The 17,720-nt window shown below is 42.5% G+C and overlaps 2 protein-coding genes across 5 annotated transcripts in view; one reads left to right on the top strand and one right to left on the bottom strand.

Moving 5' to 3' along the window:
• Positions 1–17,720, bottom strand: part of pi4kab (phosphatidylinositol 4-kinase, catalytic, alpha b) — a 162,340-nt gene that overhangs the window by 89,795 nt on the left and 54,825 nt on the right. The window lies entirely within an intron of this gene.
• Positions 348–17,220, top strand: serpind1 (serpin peptidase inhibitor, clade D (heparin cofactor), member 1). 3 transcript variants are annotated; one of them, XM_072587798.1, is made up of 6 exons: positions 409–468; positions 5,836–5,902; positions 9,920–10,834; positions 11,644–11,917; positions 14,286–14,433; positions 16,863–17,220. In XM_072587798.1, the coding sequence occupies exons 3-6, from the start codon at positions 9,937–9,939 to the stop codon at positions 17,052–17,054; spliced, it is 1,512 nt and encodes a 503-aa protein (XP_072443899.1). In that variant the 5' UTR covers positions 409–468; positions 5,836–5,902; positions 9,920–9,936; the 3' UTR covers positions 17,055–17,220. The 3 variants fall into 3 exon arrangements, with proteins under 3 accessions (XP_072443900.1, XP_072443899.1, XP_072443902.1); XM_072587799.1 differs by lacking the exon at positions 5,836–5,902 and having other exon boundaries at positions 348–468; XM_072587801.1 differs by lacking the exon at positions 409–468 and having other exon boundaries at positions 5,837–5,885.

Genomic DNA, 17,720 nt, shown 5'->3' with positions numbered 1-17,720 from the left:
GGCTTCCAGTTGTTTACGTAAATGATCAAATGACCAAGGGCAACAAATGTTGGCAGGCTGATGAACTGCAGGGCACATCACAATCAAGCTCAATCTATCTTCACCCGATATCCCAGTGCAGAATCTTCCAGCAGGGGTCACTGAAGCACACAGGGGCAGGAACCAGTCCAGAATTTCAAATCCCGAGCTTAAAAGGGCCTGAGGCTAACATTCAGCCAAGTTAAATTGCAGAAGTATGTTCAAGTGAAAAATACACACTGGGATATGTACATCAACTCAAATCCACGAGAATAGTCTTGCCCAACGGGAATATTACATGTCCTGAAGTGTTTGATTTTAGTTTGTTTGCTTTCTCATTGATCAATGAACTGGGGACATTAGGTCAGATCTTTAAGAGCAAAGCTTTTGAAAAACACACAACCTTTTGATTTCAACGGCATAAGTCTGCTCTCCTACATCGTCCCGCAGGTAAGCCCACTCAAACATTTTAAATTAAGACCAACTGATTTAGATTACAAACACACATGTCAAAAGTGATGATAGTTTATTGAGGAGCCTGTGCATTTTATTAGAAAAAACATTTACATTTTACTGTAAAGTTTAATTCGGAAAAGTGTTCTTTTGGGCATAAGAGTGATCACAAATGGTTTCAATATTCATGAGCAGAAATAGATTCAGAAAAAATGCACAAGGAACATTTTTTTTAAAATTCAGGATTTTAAAAGGATTTTAAAAAGAAAACAACAAAATTATTGGGTCACAGGTCATGTAGACCAGAACTAGCATATCCTTTGTGTTGTACATTCTAACAAATATAATCAGGGATTGTCACACATCACCCTCTAATAAATCAACATTTATGGGATTAAAAATTAATCCTTTCCAAGTGAGAATGGAAAAAATATGATTTTTTACAACTGCTTTGAAAAGTTCTTCATCTTTCACAATGCGCATCATGCGCACAAGCCAAGGTAACAGCTGGGTAACATATTCTAATGCATTACCATCCTGCAAGTGTGCCAAGATATGTTTAACTTGACTGTGCCTTTAAGGTTATAAAGGTGAAGTGGATATCCTTTGTTGAAGGACAAACAGATGTTGTAGGAATTAAAGCTTCCAAGATGAATTGTGCCTCATAAAAACAATGTTTGAAAAACTCCAGCTCTTCACTTTGAGGAAAGCAAAATCAGAACAGACTAGAGGGAAACAAACTGCTTTAAATAATATATTTTAAAATCTCATTTGGTTATTGATGGGTCCTTATTGTTCAGCTTAAATATTGGGAAGAATTACTAGTTTACAAATGTACTGAAGATAACACAATTGTGCGTCAATTTAATTGCATGCGATGCAAATTGATTATACTATCTGGTGTCAACTGTAGCTGAGATGGCCACACACTCAGCTCGGAGTCAGAAAGTTATGGGTTGAGTTATGGCACTGCAGGACTTCAGCACAAAAATCAAGGCCAATATTCCAATGCAGTATTGAGGGACGGCTACACTGAAAGAAATGTAGTTACGATGAGATGTTCAACAGAAGTTTTATCTGTTCTCAATTGGCCATCCAACATCCAAATTCCCCTCTGGGCAACTAGGGATGAGCAATAAGTGCTGCCTAACCAGGAACACCCTCATCCTGAGAATGAATTAAAAAAAAACAAAGCTAATTGGGCACAAGAAAAAAACAAATGTCTACTTAACTGTTCTTTATGATATTGATTGAGGAATGAATGTTGATTGGGATGGTATAGGAATTTGTTGCTTTTCTAAAATCAACGTGATGCAATCTTTTCACAATGCTAGGTAATAGGTTATTTGGAAGTAAAAGTTTTTGGAGCGCTGCTCCTTCATCACGTAGCTGTGGAGCAGGATCATGAGACACAGACTTTATTGCAAAAGATCTCAGTGTTATAAAACTGAAATGATTTTTTAAACAAACCTAGATTGTTATTAAGTCTTTCATCTTTTAGAATGGGTTACATGTTTCGATTCATTAATAGGTAAATCCCAGAACTTCTTTCAAGTCAGATTCCTGCAATAACTTAAGGTTTTATAAAACAAAAGTGACATTTCAGCTCAGACAATGCATTAAAGGTGTGAGGTTAGATTCGGTCTGTATCCCAATCTTGAGTCAGACTGGTTCTATTGTTCAAGAAGGGGAGTAGGGATAACCCTAGTAACTATAGGCCGGTGAGTCTTAGAGAGAATTGTAAGGGATAGGATTTATGAACATCTGGATAGGAATAATGTGATCAAGGATAGTCAGCATGGTTTTGTGAAGGGCAGGTCGTGCCTCACAAACCTTATTGAATTCTTTGAGAAGGTGACTAAGGAGGTGGACAAGGGTAAAGCGGTAGATGTGGTGTATATGGATTTTAGTAAGGCATTTGAGAAGGTTCCCCATGGTAGGCTACTGCAAAAAATACAGAGGTATGGCATTGAGGGTGAGTTGGAGGTTTGGATTAGGAATTGGCTGGCTGGAAGACGACAGAGGGTAGTAGTTGATGGTAAAGGTTCATCTTGGAGTGCAGTTACTAGCGGTGTTCCGCAAGGATCTATTTTGGGACAATTGTTGTTTGTCATTTTTATAAATGACCTGGAGGAGGGGCTAGAAGGTTGGGTGAGCAAGTTTGTGGATGATACAAAAGTCAGTGGAGTTGTTGACAGTGAGGAAGGATGTGTCAGGTTACAGCGGGATATAGATAAGCTGCAGAGCTGGGCAGAAAGGTGGCAAATGGAGTTCAATGTGGGTAAGTGTGAGGTGATTCACTTTGGTATGAGTAACAAAAAGATGGGGTACTGGGCTAATGGTCGGATACTTGGTAGGGTGGATGAGCAGAGGGATCTTGGTGTCCATGTACACAGATCTTTGAAAGTTGCCACCCAGGTAAATAGTGCGGTGAAGGAGGCATATGGCGTACTGGCTTTTATTGGTAGAGGAATTGAGTTCCGGAGTCCTGAGGTCATGCTGCAGTTGTATAAGACTCTGGTGCGGCCGCATCTGGAGTATTGTGTGCAGTTTTGGTCGCCATACTATAGGAAGGATGTGGAGGCACTGGAACGGGTGCAGAGGTGGTTTACCAGGATGTTGCCTGGTATGGTAGGAAGATCGCATGAGGAAAGGCTGAGGCACTTGGGGCTGTTTTCATTGGAGAAAAGGTTTAAGGGTGACTTGATAGGGGTGTACAAGATGATTAGGGGTTTTGATAAGGTTGACCATGAGAACCTTTTTCCATGTATGGAGTCAGCTATTACGAGGGGGCATAGCTTTAAATTAAGGGGTGGTAGGTATAGGACAGATGTTAGGGGTAGATTCTTTACTCAGCAAGTCGTGAGTTCATGGAATTCCCTGCCAGTAGCAGTGGTGGACTCTCCCTCTTCATGGGCATTTAAACGGGCATTGGATAGGCATATGGAGGATAGTGGGCTAGTGTAGGTTAGGTGGGCTTGGATAGGCGCAACATCGAGGGCCAAAGGGCCTGTACTGCACTATATTGTTCTATTTCCAAAGTGGGTTAACTGCTTGTATCTACTGCCTGCAGATTGTCTGCAATTACAGTTCTGCAAATGCAAATGTACCCCATAGATTATGTATGAGAGAGAGAGAGAGAGAGAGAGAGAGAGAGAGAGAGAATGTGTATGAGGGAGGGTCTGCATGTGTATGCACACAGTATAGTAGGACATGAAACCAAGGTCCCGGTTGAGGCCATGCTCACGAGTACCGAACTTGGCTATCAAGCTCTGCTCAGCCACTGTGTTGTTGCCTGTCCAGAAGTCTGCCTTGGAGAATGGTCACCCGAAGATCTAAGGCCAAATGCCCCTGACCGCTAAGTGTTCCCTGACTGGGAGGGAACATCCCTGTCTGGCGAAAGTTACATACTCACACTCTCACGCAGACCCTCTCTCATTATGCACACTCTCTTGCAGACACACATACCCCTCACAAGGTTATACTCCGTCATACTCTCACACACATGCAAACACGCTCTCACGAGTGTGCGGACACACACTCTTTCTCTCACCTCTTCACACGCTTGCGCGCACACACACACACACACACACACACACAATCTATGGGGTGAATTTGCATTTGCAGAATTGTAATTGCAGATACATTCTATTTTGTTCATAAAACCTTATGTTATCTTGAGAATGTGACTGAAAAGTAGTTCTTGGATTTACATATTAAATGAACCCAAAACTGCAATCCAACCTAAAAAGATGAAAGACTTAACTGCAATCTAGGTTTGTTCATTATATGATTTCAGTTGCATGACACAGACCTTTTGCTTTAAACTCTGTCGCTTATGGTGCTACTCCACAGCTACCTGTGGAGCACTTCGAAAGCTTGTACTTCCAAATAAACCTGTTGGACTGTAACCTAGTGTTGTGTGATTTTTAACTTGTCAATTAGATTCCCTTCATCGTAAGGTTAGAAGTAGTTTGCTGATGATTACATAATGTTCAGCACCATTCACTCCTCACAGGCTGAAGCATCTCACACTCAAACGCAACAAGTTCTGGACATTGTCCAGACTTCGGCTGAAAACTGGCAAGTATCGTTTGCGCCTGGCAAATGTCACGCAATGACCATCTCCAATAAGAGATAATCTAACCACCGCCCCTTGACATTCAATGATGTTATCATCACTGAAGCCTCCCACTGTCAACATTCTGGGGCTACCACTGACCAGATACTCAAGGAGAGTCACCACATAAACACAGTGGCTACAAGAGCAAGTCAGTGGCTAGGAATAGTGCAGTGAATAAAATACCAACTGACTCCCCAAACCCTTGCCCATCATCTACAAAGGCACAAGTCAGGAGTGTGACACTGGATGGGTGCAGCTCCAACAACACAAGCTGACACCATCCTGCTTGATTGGCCCATCCACAAGCATCCATCTTTTCTGCCATCATCATTCAGCAGCTGCAGCAATGTGTACTATCGACAAGATACACTGCAGAAATCCAAAGATGCTCAGAGAGCACCTTCCAAACCCACAATCACTTCCATCTAGAAGGACAAGGGCAGCAGATGCAGATGGTGGTGCTCCAATGTAAGGTCCCCCTCATGTCACTCATCACCCACGTTTAATCAAAATCTGGGACTTCCCTTCCTAACGACGTTGTGCGTCCACTGAAAATGCATGGACTGCACCAGGCGAAGGCAGCAGCTCACCACCACTTTCTCGAGGGCAACTATGGACTGGCAATAAATGCTGGCCCAGCCAATGAATAAGTGGAATGAGGTTTGTACTCAAAACCTTGCAACTCCAAGGTAAGACAGACCCCACTGTGGCAGGTTGACACTTGGTAAATTGACATCTGCCAGAAGTTGCACCTTTGTTGCAAGCATCTCTTAAAAAAAAACATTTCTAAAGTTAAATTTTAAATTTCAGATCTTCATGGTTGGCATTTTGCGCAGATAGGGAAATAAACTGAGGGCAAGAACACATTTTATTCACATTCAAATTAGCGGTTGGGTAAAGACTGAATTAGAGTTCTGTTTTGAAATGATTTTGTTGGTTTTCAGCTTGTGTTTGCATGGGTATCTGTCTGCATCTCTCAAATCAAATGAAATTAACTCATTAGAATCTCTTCCAATAAATTTTATCCTGTACACTTTCAACTCCTAATTTAAAAATAGTTAAAACAATTAGAGGATTTGTTATAGCTTCAAATTTAACTTATTTCCTGAAAATTGAATAGATTTTGAGTAAAGGTACTCAACAGTTTCTCTCGATGAGTTTGATATGGTTTCTGAAGTTGATAAAACAAATGCTGAAGCAGGTGGTTCCCAGCTAACTGTTGCATTTGTGTAATTCCTTAGTATTACAGGAAACACCACCCAAAGTTTATTGAGAGAGAGATTTTCTTCAAGTAAGTTTAAAGAACAGGTAAGCACACACAATTAAAAAAAGTTCAGGTCAACAATGCTGAAGCATCCTTGAAATTTAGATGCGAAGCACAAGCTCAGACTGGACTCAAAACCAACTGGCTAGAAGTCTAAAATCCAGGCAAAAATTTAGAGTGCTTGAGGGCATCATTTTGAACAAAGCACTAAAATGGTCAGAGTATTGAGTACAGGAGTTGGGAGGTCATGTTGCGGCTGTACAGGACATTGGGTAGGCCACTTTTGGAATATAATGTGCAAGTCTGGACTCCTTCCTATCGGAAAGATGTTGTGAAACTTGAAAGGGTTCAGAAAAGATTTACAAGGATGTTACCAGGGCTGGAGGATTTGAGCTATAGGGAAAAGCTGAACAGGCTGGGGCTGTTTTCCATGAAGCATCGGAGGCCGAGGGGTGACGTTATAGAGGTTTATAAAATCATGAGGGGCATGGACAGACAAAGTCTTTTCCCTGAGGTGGGGGAGTCCAGAACTAGAGGGCATGGGTTTAGGGTGAGAGGGGAAAGATATAAAAGAGACCCTAAGGGGCAACTTTTTCACAAAGAGGGTGGTGCATGTATAGAATGGGCTGCCAGAGGAAATTGTGGAGGCAAGTACAATAGCAACATTTAAAAGGATGGATACATGAATAGGAGGGGTTTAGAGGGATATGGGCCAGGTGCTGGCAGGTGGGACTAGATTGGGTTAGGATATCTGGTCGGCATGGACAGGTTGGATTGAAGGGTCTGTTTCCGCGCTGTACATCTCTATGACTCTATATACTTTAAACAAGAGAAAACTGATAAACCTACAGTTGAGGTTGTGGGTTTTTTCCAGAACTTTTAAACCTTCTTTGATACTGAAACTGCAGTCACAGAGAGTAAAGGGCACATTTTTCCCTCTGGAAAGCATTTGGAACTAATGTGCAGGGGGTGGATGGTGATGGTTAATGATAAAGCCCTTGATCTCAGTGCGGTGAGAAACATGTCAACGGACTTCTGAACAAGACATGCATGCAGGCAAGAATTTTCATATTGTATATAATTTGCCAGTTGAGAATTCTTAGGGAGTGTCATGTAATTAAAGGCAACTTGCTGCCAGTCCGACATGATCAGAATTATCACTGCACTTAACTACAACACTCCACTGAGCTTTCGCAAATGGAGAGATCAAAAACAAAGTATTTTTCTCTATTCATGATAGCAGTCATTATCAGTTAGTAATGAAGTGGGTTACAAATGACAATTTTAGAAGCATTAATTTTAGAAGATTTAAAAAATCCAATTTGTCAGATGGATCAGATCAGAATTCCACAATATGGTCTAACATCCAAAAGGTAACTTACTCTTAAGATGTTTTGACATATTTTACCATTTTCTCCAAATAATGGAATGCACTTAAGGTATTCATAAGCAAGCCAGATAATAGGTTAAGTCTCCATACTCCCACAGAACCAGAGGGCTGCTCTCTCGTTTGAGAGAAATAACTGGCGATGGTTAGGGTCACTGCACCTCAGGTGATGGAACAGGTCGAGAAGCTGGGACCCCTAATGACCTCAGCCAGTATACAGCTGTTGGTATCAGTCACGCTGTATGACAAACTAGACATCCACCCAAGTGAGCTAACCAACCCCTCTGCTTATTAATAATCAATGAAACAGCACATTGCTAAACATAACATACCGCTATGTCAACCCCAGAATGTGTCAACTCCCGACTGTCACTCCACATTTAACTTTTGTGCACTACAACAAATCTCTACATTTCTGTAATCCTGGCCTCTTCAGAAATGCAGCATACCCCTGACATTCAACGATTCTCTTGTAGTGCAGGACAGTGAGGAAAGACAAAGATACTGCAACATTTTAGGGACTGGTTGCTTATTCTAAGAGTTTAAATATCTAAATCTTAAGCTAACTGTTATTTTCAGCTGTTTCACAGCTGAAAAAATGTTAAAAAATACGATGTATGTACGTAGAGTTCCCTTGGCTGGCGTTTCTTTGATTAATGGCAACCCTCCCAAAATCCCTGATAATGGACTCCCCTCTTCATGTTCAAGCGTGGTCAACACCCATAGCCCTCGAACTCATCTTCCTCCTTCATCCCACACAAGTGTTCTCCCTTTCTTACCGACACAGTGTCTTTCCCCATCTCTCTGAACAGATTTGCCTCCCACTCTCATTCCATAAGAAAGCACGACCACACCCCACCTACCCCACTCCCTCCCTGCAATGCCAGCTCTCTTGTTGTCAGCCAGACCAGAGCCAGAGATTCCAAGGGGTTGAAGCTACTGGGACAGAGGAAGTAGGTGTAGTGGAGGAGAAGCAAACAGTATGAATGGTAGGTTGGGGGTGGACTGCGGAGCATTGAGCAGAGAAGTAGTTAGAACACTTCAGTAAGGTGTTCAACAAGGTTCCCCATGGGAAACTGATTAGCAAGGTTAGATCTCATGGAATACAGGGAGAACTAGCCATTTGGATACAGAACTGGCTCAAAAGGTAAAAGACAGAGGGTGGTGGTGGGAGGGTTGTTTTTCAGACTGGAGGCCTGTGACCAGTGGAGTGCCACAGGATCGGTGCTGAACCCTCTACTTTTTGTCATTTACATAAATGATTTGGATGCGAGCATAAGAGGTACAGTTAGTAAGTTTGCAGATGACACCAAAATTGGAGGTGTAGTGGACAGCGAAGAGGGTTACCTCAGATTACAACAGGATCTGGACCAGATGGGCCAATGGGCTGAGAAATGGCAGATGGAGTTTAATTCAGATAAACGCGAGGTGCTGCATTTTGGGAAAGCAAATCTTAGCAGGACTTATACACTTAATGGTAAGGTCATAGGGAGTGTTGCTGAACAAAGACCTTGGAGTGCAGGTGCATAGCTCCTTGAAAGTGGAGTCGCAGGTAGATAGGATAGTGAAGAAGGCGTTTGGTATGCTTTCCTTTATTGGTCAGAGTATTGAGTACAGGAGTTGGGAGGTCATGTTGCGGCTGTACAGGACATTGGTTAGGCCACTGTTGGAATATTGCATGCAATTCTGGTCTCCGTCCTATCGGAAAGATGTTGTGAAACTTGAAAGGGTTCAGAAAAGATTCACAAGGATGTTGCCACGGTTGGAGGATCTGAGCTACAGGGAGAGGCTGAACAGGCTGGGGCTGTTTTCCCTGAAGCGTTGGAGGCTGAGGGGTGACCTTATAGAGGTTTACAAAATTATAAGGGACATGGATAGGATAAATAGACAAAGTCTTTTCCCTGGGGTCGGGGAGTCCAGAACTAGAGGATGTAGGTTAAGGGTGAGAGGAGAAAGATATAAAAGATACCCAAGGGGCAACGTTTTCATGCAGAGGGTGGTACGTGTATGGAATGAGCTGCCAGAGGATGTTGTGGAGGCTGGTACAATTACAACATTTAAGAGACATCTGGATGCGTATATGAATAGGATGGGTTTGGAGGGATATGGGCCGGGTGCTGGCAGATGGGACTAGATTGGGGTGGGATATCTGGTCGGCATGACAGTTCAGGAGCTAGGGTTAGGAAGGGAAATGAATTCAAAAGGCACCAAAGGGCTGAACAGTGCTGTGGTACTTTGGCTCTCTAGCTACTTTATCTGGAATGATGCTTTAAACAACCTGTTTAAACAGGTCATGAAATATCTCTAGAGCAAGTTGGACATGAACCCAGGTCTTCACAAGGAGTCCCATGAGCAGCATTGTGAGCAGTTATGAAAGCCTTAAAACCAATCTGTCTATAGACAGGATAGATATGGCATAAAACAGCCCGTATCTGCATTTCTGGCCAAGTGATCCCACAGTCCGTGGAATCACAGAGTAATATGGGCAGGGTAAAACCAGACACCAGATATTTTAGCTTCCTTTAAGTTACATGGGTCAAGATTTTCTCAGGATCCCAAGCATCAGCAACTCAAGTTGAGTCGGAGGCTTTTCTGTCAGAAGATTGGACCAACTGTTTATAATTATTTTCATTATTTTACTGGAAATCTCATTTCTCCCATTTGTCTCCAACAGAAGCAAATCTCTGCAAAATGAAGCTTGTATTCCTTATTCTGAGCGCCTACACTGTGCCTACACTTTGTGGAGTTAAGCCTTTAGCTGAACACTTCAATTTCAAGGCAACAGGCAAACCGCTGAGCCCTCAAACCAGTGTGGACAGTGAGGATCCAGACTTGGAAAGTATTCAAATGCAATTCCACAAAGATAACACCTTAACACAAGATCTCCTTCCAGAAGGAGAGGAAGATGACGAATACCTGGATTTTGATGCTCTGTTGGGGGAGGATGATGATTATATTGATGCAATTGATGAGATAGATGTGCCAGAAATAGTCACAGACTTTGAACCCTCAGATCCAGCGACCAAACGAGCCAAGCTACTTAAGCTATTCCGCGGCAAAACCAGGATTCAACGCTTGAACACTGTGAATTCAAACTTTGCTTTTGATCTTTACAGAAGCATCAGAAACGCTGTTGACCAGTCTGAGAACATACTGCTAGCTCCTGCTGGCATTTCAATAACCCTGGGCATGGTTTCTTTAGGTGCAAGACATGAAACCCATCGACAGTTATACAATGTACTTGGTTTTGCAGATTTTGTAAACGCAAGTATAAAATACGACACAATGACAGTTCACAACCTCTTCCGTAGGTTAACCCATCGCCTCTTTCGACATAACTTTGGCTACACTCTCCGGGCTGTTAATAACCTGTTTATACGTCAGGATGCACAGATTCTGAGCAACTTCACTCAAAATATGAAAACCTATTACTTCGTCGAGCCTCAGTCAGCCAATTTTTCCGACTCTACGTTGATCAATAAATTAAATGGACACATTTTGAAGATCACCAAAGGACTGATTAAGGAAGCCCTAAAAACGATAGATCCGCAGACTCTAATCATGATTCTGAACTGCTTCTACTTGAAAGGTAAACTTATTTAGTCACACATTCAGCCAACATATTTCTAAATTGGTGGGATATTAAATTCATGCAATATAACATCACAAATACAAAACATTATTTAATTCAGAACAGGTCACTATACCTAATCAATTTTTTTAAAAATTACAATTTGAGTTATCAAGCCTAAATCATGAACTTAAATGGTAAACATATGTACAGGGCAGTCCCTGAATTATAAATGTTCAACTTAGGAGATCCCATACCAAAACTGATTTTAAAGATCCAATACACGAACGTTTTCACGTATTCAGGGGCATCTATTTTATATTGTGTGGTATTGTGTGCCAACTTGTAAACAAACACACAGAACCCATTCATAACTTGGAGACTGAGTGTATATCAATGCACCCACAATCTGTCCAAATCTTACTTTCACCTCACAAGAATCGTCTCAGAATGCAGCACTGGGGGGGGTTTTGGGGGTGGGTGCAGCTTTCAAGGAGGCGTATAAAGCTGATAGAATTCAGTTTGCTTTCTGCAACCTATTAAAGGAACATTCTCAACTCTTATGGATGCTATTGTGCTGATTTTATTTTAATTATTTCGCGTTTAATTGACCATAAAACACTGTCCATTTCCCTTTGGCATGTTTTTCAAACATTAATTGTAGGGGAGATATATTAAAACTTTAAATCATCTGATATTCAATTTAAGAGAGCTTGCTGCTCTATGACAATATGGAAAATACGGAAAATACAATGAGATTATAAAATCTGGAACCCTGTGCTCAAATACAGTAATGCTATGTGACCTCTCCACCCACCCCCACACAGGAACTTGGGAAACTAAATTTCCAGTTGAGAATACGTACACAGGTTCATTCCGGCTGAATGAAAAGAAAGTGGTTCGAGTGCCTCTGATGCATACAAAAGGAAACTTCTTGGCAGCTGCAGATCACAAACTGGACTGTGACATTCTGCAGCTGCTCTATGTGGGAAACATCAGCATGCTGGTCGTGTTACCCCGTAAATTCTCTGGCATGAGGATCGTCGAAACACAGCTGACATCCGAAGTGGTGGGGAATTGGTTAGACAGCATGACTAACAGGTACATTTTGAACATTCAACTATGTATATATAGGAGACCTTGGCAGGAAGCTAAAATCATTGGACTAGCATTTTAGTGAGCTAGACTAATGCTCTGGGGATATGGGTTCAAAACCACAGCAGGTAATGGAATTTAAATGCAGCTCAAAGGTCTGCAACTGAATGCTAGTTTCATGGTGACCATTACTAAGATAATCACTGGTTGTCATAAACATCCATCTGATATAGGAGTGTTCTCCTGTCTGGCCTTCCTGTGACTCTGCTGCCATAGCAATGCGCTTGACTCTTCACTGCCCTCTGAAATGGTCTAGTCACTCAGTTCTAGGCTATTAAGGATGGGCAACAACAACTATTCTCTGAGGAACCAAAAGCTATGGGCCACTTGTTGCCCAGTTGGCCTGACAATACTGCTCAAAAAACCCCATAGGTCCAGTACAGTATTTTTTGAGAGTGTGGTGATGGTCTTATAGGCCAAAGGTAAAATCACCACAGTCACACCAGACTGTAGGACTGTGTTCTCATTGGAGAGAGATAACTAGTGGTTTAAACAGAGGGTCACCATGCCTCAGGTGAGGAACAAGGTTAAGAAGGAGAGACATGATAACCTCAGCTGGTGTGGGAATTGAACCTGTGCTGTTGATGTCACTCTGGATCACTAACCAGCCAACTGAGCTAACCTACTCCCCGCAACCACACCCATCTACCTTTAATTGTTGTGAGGCCATGCACTTATGACAATATAATATAAAGTAATTTAAAGCATCACAATTTATAAGATTGTCTTGATGTGCAGGAGAACTTTCAGGTAGTTGTGTTGAGAGGTCATTGATTCTGGGAATTATGCCTGAGATTACTCATCAGCTTGTACTGTTTGAACAGCAAGGATGGATTTTAGGCAACTCCGGAGATTTATCAGGATGGAACCAGAATTAAAGGATTACAGTGTGGTGAAAAGACAGGAGAAATTAGGATTATTATCCATGATGCAATACAGGTTAGCGCAGTTATCAAATAAATAGGGGCATGATAAGAGTCGACATAGTGGAAACTGTTTTCTTTGGCAACAGGGCCAATGAACAGGTTAAAAGGTCATTGGCAAAGGGAGTTGTTAGGACAAAACCAGCTGTGAGTATCTAAAATGGACTGTTTGAAAAGCTGGAAGAGGTTCCAATATTAATTTCTTATAAGGAATTGGACTGCAAAGCGATGGGAAAACACTAAACATTCGGCTTTGCTGATGGGCAAGCACCTTTTTCTGTACTACATCATTCTATGATTCCATTTGCCCAGGGAACAGGGGTCTTATTCGTTAAAGAAATGTAACTTCAAGGTGATGTGACAGAAGAAGAGAGCAGATTCTGCTCAGGCAGTTGGATTGTTTGAGACAAATGAGAATGAAAGGATTAAAAGGCATCAGCTTAAAATATGAAAACAGAATTCAGTTAGTTCTCAAATTCTTTCTAAGAGAGTTAGTGATCTCCGGATTCGATTACCAAATGTTTGTTACATATGGTCAAAAAATGAAGGGGATGAGTTTGAGAGAATCATAGGTTGCTCAAGTGATGGAAGTCAGGTGACGAGAAGCTGTAATTATGGGCATTACCTTTTGCAGTCTCTTGGAGTTTATGTTCAATTGCCTACAAAGGTCACACTTTAAACTGAAGTCATGATAGCGTATGTGAGTATAAACCAAAATGACCACTCATTGCAGCGCATAGGATTCCCACAAAGAAAAACTTACTGCTCTACCCAACATGAACCACAAACTTTGAGGGCAACTCAGCCATGCTGAGAGAGACTAGGGAAGACGATCACTTTGTGACCAGACCTGAGTAAGATGTAAAAAGGAAAGGGTAAGGAGTGGTGAGACACACTCTCACAGGAATCTTGGCACTTGCTGATAACCTCACTCAAAAGGAATTACAGCATGGGTAGTCCAAGAGATAAAAAGGAAAGATTAAACTCAGGCTCCATGGCCCCCACTGATTGAGGAGTTACATCTACACCCTGCTCACATTGCTCCTGCGTTCGGGTGACAGGTCACTTATTGGGGTGGGGCAGGAGCAATTTTATCTGCATTCGACTGTGCTGCAAGTGGCCAAGAAATGGTTCAGTTATGTTGCCGAGAATAGGAACCGGCTGATCCCCATCCCTATAACCCTTCACTACACTGAGCAGAACAAATAAATAACAAGTGAAGACTGAAATCACTCAGAATCACTCCAACAAATACAGCAATCAGATCCTGGTTTCTTTCTAAGATGTCTTTTGAAGTAAAATTTTAGTGATTAAGTCACTATAAGTAGAGCAAAAGAGGAAGAATTTTGTCTAAAATTAATTCTGAATGCAATTTTGTTTTTTACTTTAAGAACACGAAAGGTGGTGCTTCCAAGATTCAATCTGGTGAAATACTATGACCTGGTGCCATACCTGAAGACTTTGGGATTGACATTACCTTTTCAAGCAGTTGCCAATTTTACTGGAATATCAACCAAGGAGAATCTGGGCATTAACCTGGTAGGAGTTCCACTCTGCACCCGCGCACAAGCACAAACGCCCAAACCAAATAGAGTGGGCACAGAACGGTAGCAAGTTATAAGAAACAAATTACTGTAGAACTCAGAACATCTGGCAATTTCCGTGAAGAGAAAACAGTGTTAACACTTCAAATCCAGAACGCTATGTCACAAGTGGCTGTAGCAACTGTGTGGAGTTTGCACATTCTCCCAGTGTCTGCGTGGGTTTCCTCCCACAGTCTAAAAATGTGCAGGTTAGGTGACTTGACCATGTTAAATTGCCCATAGTGTTAGGGGCAGGGGTAAATGTAGGGGAATGGATCAGGGTGGATTGCGATTCGGCGGGTCAGTGTGGACTTGTTGGGCCGAAGGGCTTGTTTCCACACTAAGTAATCTAAAAGAAATTCCTCAAAGAGGGTCACTGGATTTGAAATATTATTTTTTTCTCTTCACGGATTAGATTAGATTAATTTCCGACAAGGTGGAAACAGGCCCTTCAGCCCAACCAGTCCACACTGACCATCCAAAGAGTAACCCACCCAGACCCATTTCCCTCTGACTAATGCACCTAACACTATGGGCAATTTAGCACGACCAATTCACCTGACCTGCACATCGTTGGACTCTGGGAGGAAACCCACGCAGACACGGGGAGAATGTGCAAACTCCACACAGAGTCGCCAGAGGCTGGAACCGAACCTGGGACCCTGGTGCTGTGAGGCAGCAGTGCTAACCACTGTGCCATCATGCTGCCCCTGCTGAATTTCTCCAGCAATTTCCATTTTTGTTTGGTTCAGCTTTGCAGCGTCAGCAATTGTTTGTTTTATTGCTGTAGCGAGCTATCATTTTGGTGGGACTGTAAGATAAATCAGAATATTCAGCTAAGTATAATAAACTGAGAAGGAAGTTGTGAGCAAAGATTAATCTGGCTCAAGGTGGTGCGGGATGTGGATGAGATGCGTTGGAGGGCAGCTTCAACCACATGGGAGGGGATTGCCTGGATTACACCTCCTCCCACCCTTTCTGCAAAAATGCTATCCCGTATTCCCAATCCATCCATCTCTGCCTTATCTGCTCCCAGGAAGACCAGTTCCACCACAGAACACACTAGATGGCATCCATCATTAAAGACTGAAATTTCCCATCCCACGTGGTTGAAGATGACCTCCAACACATCTCACCCACGCCTGGCACCTCCCCGCTCAAGCCACACCCTTCCAACCGCAACAAGGACAGAACCCCCTGGTCCTCACCTTCCACCCCACCAACCTCCACATAAATCACATCATCTGCTGACATTTCCACCACCAGGGATATATTTCCCTCCCCACCCCGATCCGCAAAGACAGTTCCCACTGTGACTACCTGGTCAGGTCCACGCCCCCTAACAACCTACCCTCCCCTCCTGGCACCTTTGCCTGCCACCGCAGGAATTGCAAAACCTGCGCCCCCACCTCCTCCCTCACCTCCATCCAAGGCTCCAAAGGAGCCTTCCACATCTATCAAAGTTTTATCTGCACATCCAATGTCATTTATTGTATCCATTGCTCCTGATGCCATCTCTTGCACATTGGGGAGACTGGACGCCTTCTCGCAGAGCGCTTCAGAGAACATCTCAGGGACACCCGCACCAATCAACCAAACCGCCTTGTGGCTGAACATTTCAAATCCCTCTCCCACTCTGCTGAGGACATGCAGGTACTGGGCCTCCTCCATCGCCACTCCTTACCACACGATGCCTGGGGGAAGAATGCCTCATCTTCCACCTTGGAACCCTTCAATTCCAGGACATCAATGTGGACTTCACCAATTTCCCCTCCCCCCACCTTACCCCAATTCCAACCTTCCAGCTCAGCACCGTCCCCATGACTTGTCTTACCTGTTAACCTTCCTTCCCACCTGTCCACTCCACCCTCCTCTCCAAACTATCACTTTCACCCTACTTCCATCCACCTATTGCACTCTCAGCTACCTTTTCCCCAGCCCCCCACCTGCCATTCATCTCTCCACCAAGGCTCCCAGCCTCTCATTCTTGATGAAGGGCTCCTGCCCGAAACATCAATTCTTCTGCTCCTCAGATGCTGCCTGACCTGCCGCGCTTTTCCACTCTCAACAAGTCATTCAGCATAACTAATTTGAGTCTTGCCACATTCATCTAACTGATCACAGTCTTTTCTGATATTTATTATAATTTTTCTCATTTATTCATCCAGTTTCTTCTTGAAAACATCCAAATTGGAGTTCTGATGACTACAAATGTTGTTTTGCTTGCTAACTTCAGATCTTTTTCCCTTCAAAATGGCAACATCCTTATTCAGTCCCTTGATATTATTTGCAAAATTTACCATTTAATGAAATCAAGTAAGACAAACAGTAAAGAATGGGGATGAGCCTAGAATGACCTTTATGCTTACGTTTCAATTCTTTCAGTTCAAACACCAAGGAGCATTAAAAGTGAATGAAGAAGGAACAACAGCAGCATCCGTGACAACAGTTGGCTTTATGCCCCTTTCCATGCAGAATGAATTTTCCGTCAACAGACCCTTCTTATTTCTCATATACGAACACCGCACCGAATGTCTGCTGTACATGGGGCGGGTGACAAACCCACTGAATGACTAATGACCAACAGGGAAGTAAAAGTTATATGCGTTCCAATAAATAGCCTAAGTTTTTGAGAAATAAAACAAAATTTTTGCATCACGATGTACGATGCAACCACAGTAAGCAAATGAGCATTGCTTTGTAGAAGAATATGTCAAAACAAATTTTAAAGAAAGTTTGTCAATTTTTGTCTCACGAGATTGTACTTTCTCCTATTGTTAGTCGTGGTTTGAATTTAACAATTGGTGTTGCTATTGCATCTTCCTAATATTTTACAGATTAATCCCAATTCAAGGGTTTTCATGTTAGACCTTGGTCAACAAATCTCAACAAAGGGAACTTTGGAGTTGTTGAAACCGCAATTATTCGGGCATGGACGCAAAAACTCCCATGGCACAAGTTTAAAAGTGGACACTGTAGATATCCTTCTTAACATTCAGCTCCAAATCAACATCATCAAAAACAGATGAACAGGTTAACTCTAGGATTGCTGTTCACAAAACAGTTGCCACATTGGCCTCCCTAAAGAGAGCCTGAATTCAAAGCCGTCTTTTCCAAACAGGTTTATAAAATCAGAAGCTTTATTAGAAGGCGTTTGCTCACCGTCTTACACTTGGCTACATCAAGTCAATGACTTGCAAAGTTGCAACAAGGAATTGATATCTCACACTCATTGTTGCATTG

The sequence above is a fragment of the Chiloscyllium punctatum genome, chromosome 17 (assembly GCF_047496795.1).
Source record: "Chiloscyllium punctatum isolate Juve2018m chromosome 17, sChiPun1.3, whole genome shotgun sequence".
NCBI lineage: Eukaryota > Metazoa > Chordata > Chondrichthyes > Orectolobiformes > Hemiscylliidae > Chiloscyllium > Chiloscyllium punctatum.
This window is presented reverse-complemented; position numbering and strand designations above follow the sequence as displayed.

Bases quoted from the DNA above. Each gene is read 5' to 3' on its own strand.
- serpind1 (XM_072587799.1), top strand. From the start codon at position 9,937: ATGAAGCTTGTATTCCTTATTCTGAGCGCCTACACTGTGCCTACACTT. The intron at 10,835-11,643 runs GTAAACTTATTT...ACCCCCACACAG, and splicing joins GAACTGCTTCTACTTGAAAG to GAACTTGGGAAACTAAATTT. The intron at 11,918-14,285 runs GTACATTTTGAA...TTTTACTTTAAG, and splicing joins TTAGACAGCATGACTAACAG to AACACGAAAGGTGGTGCTTC.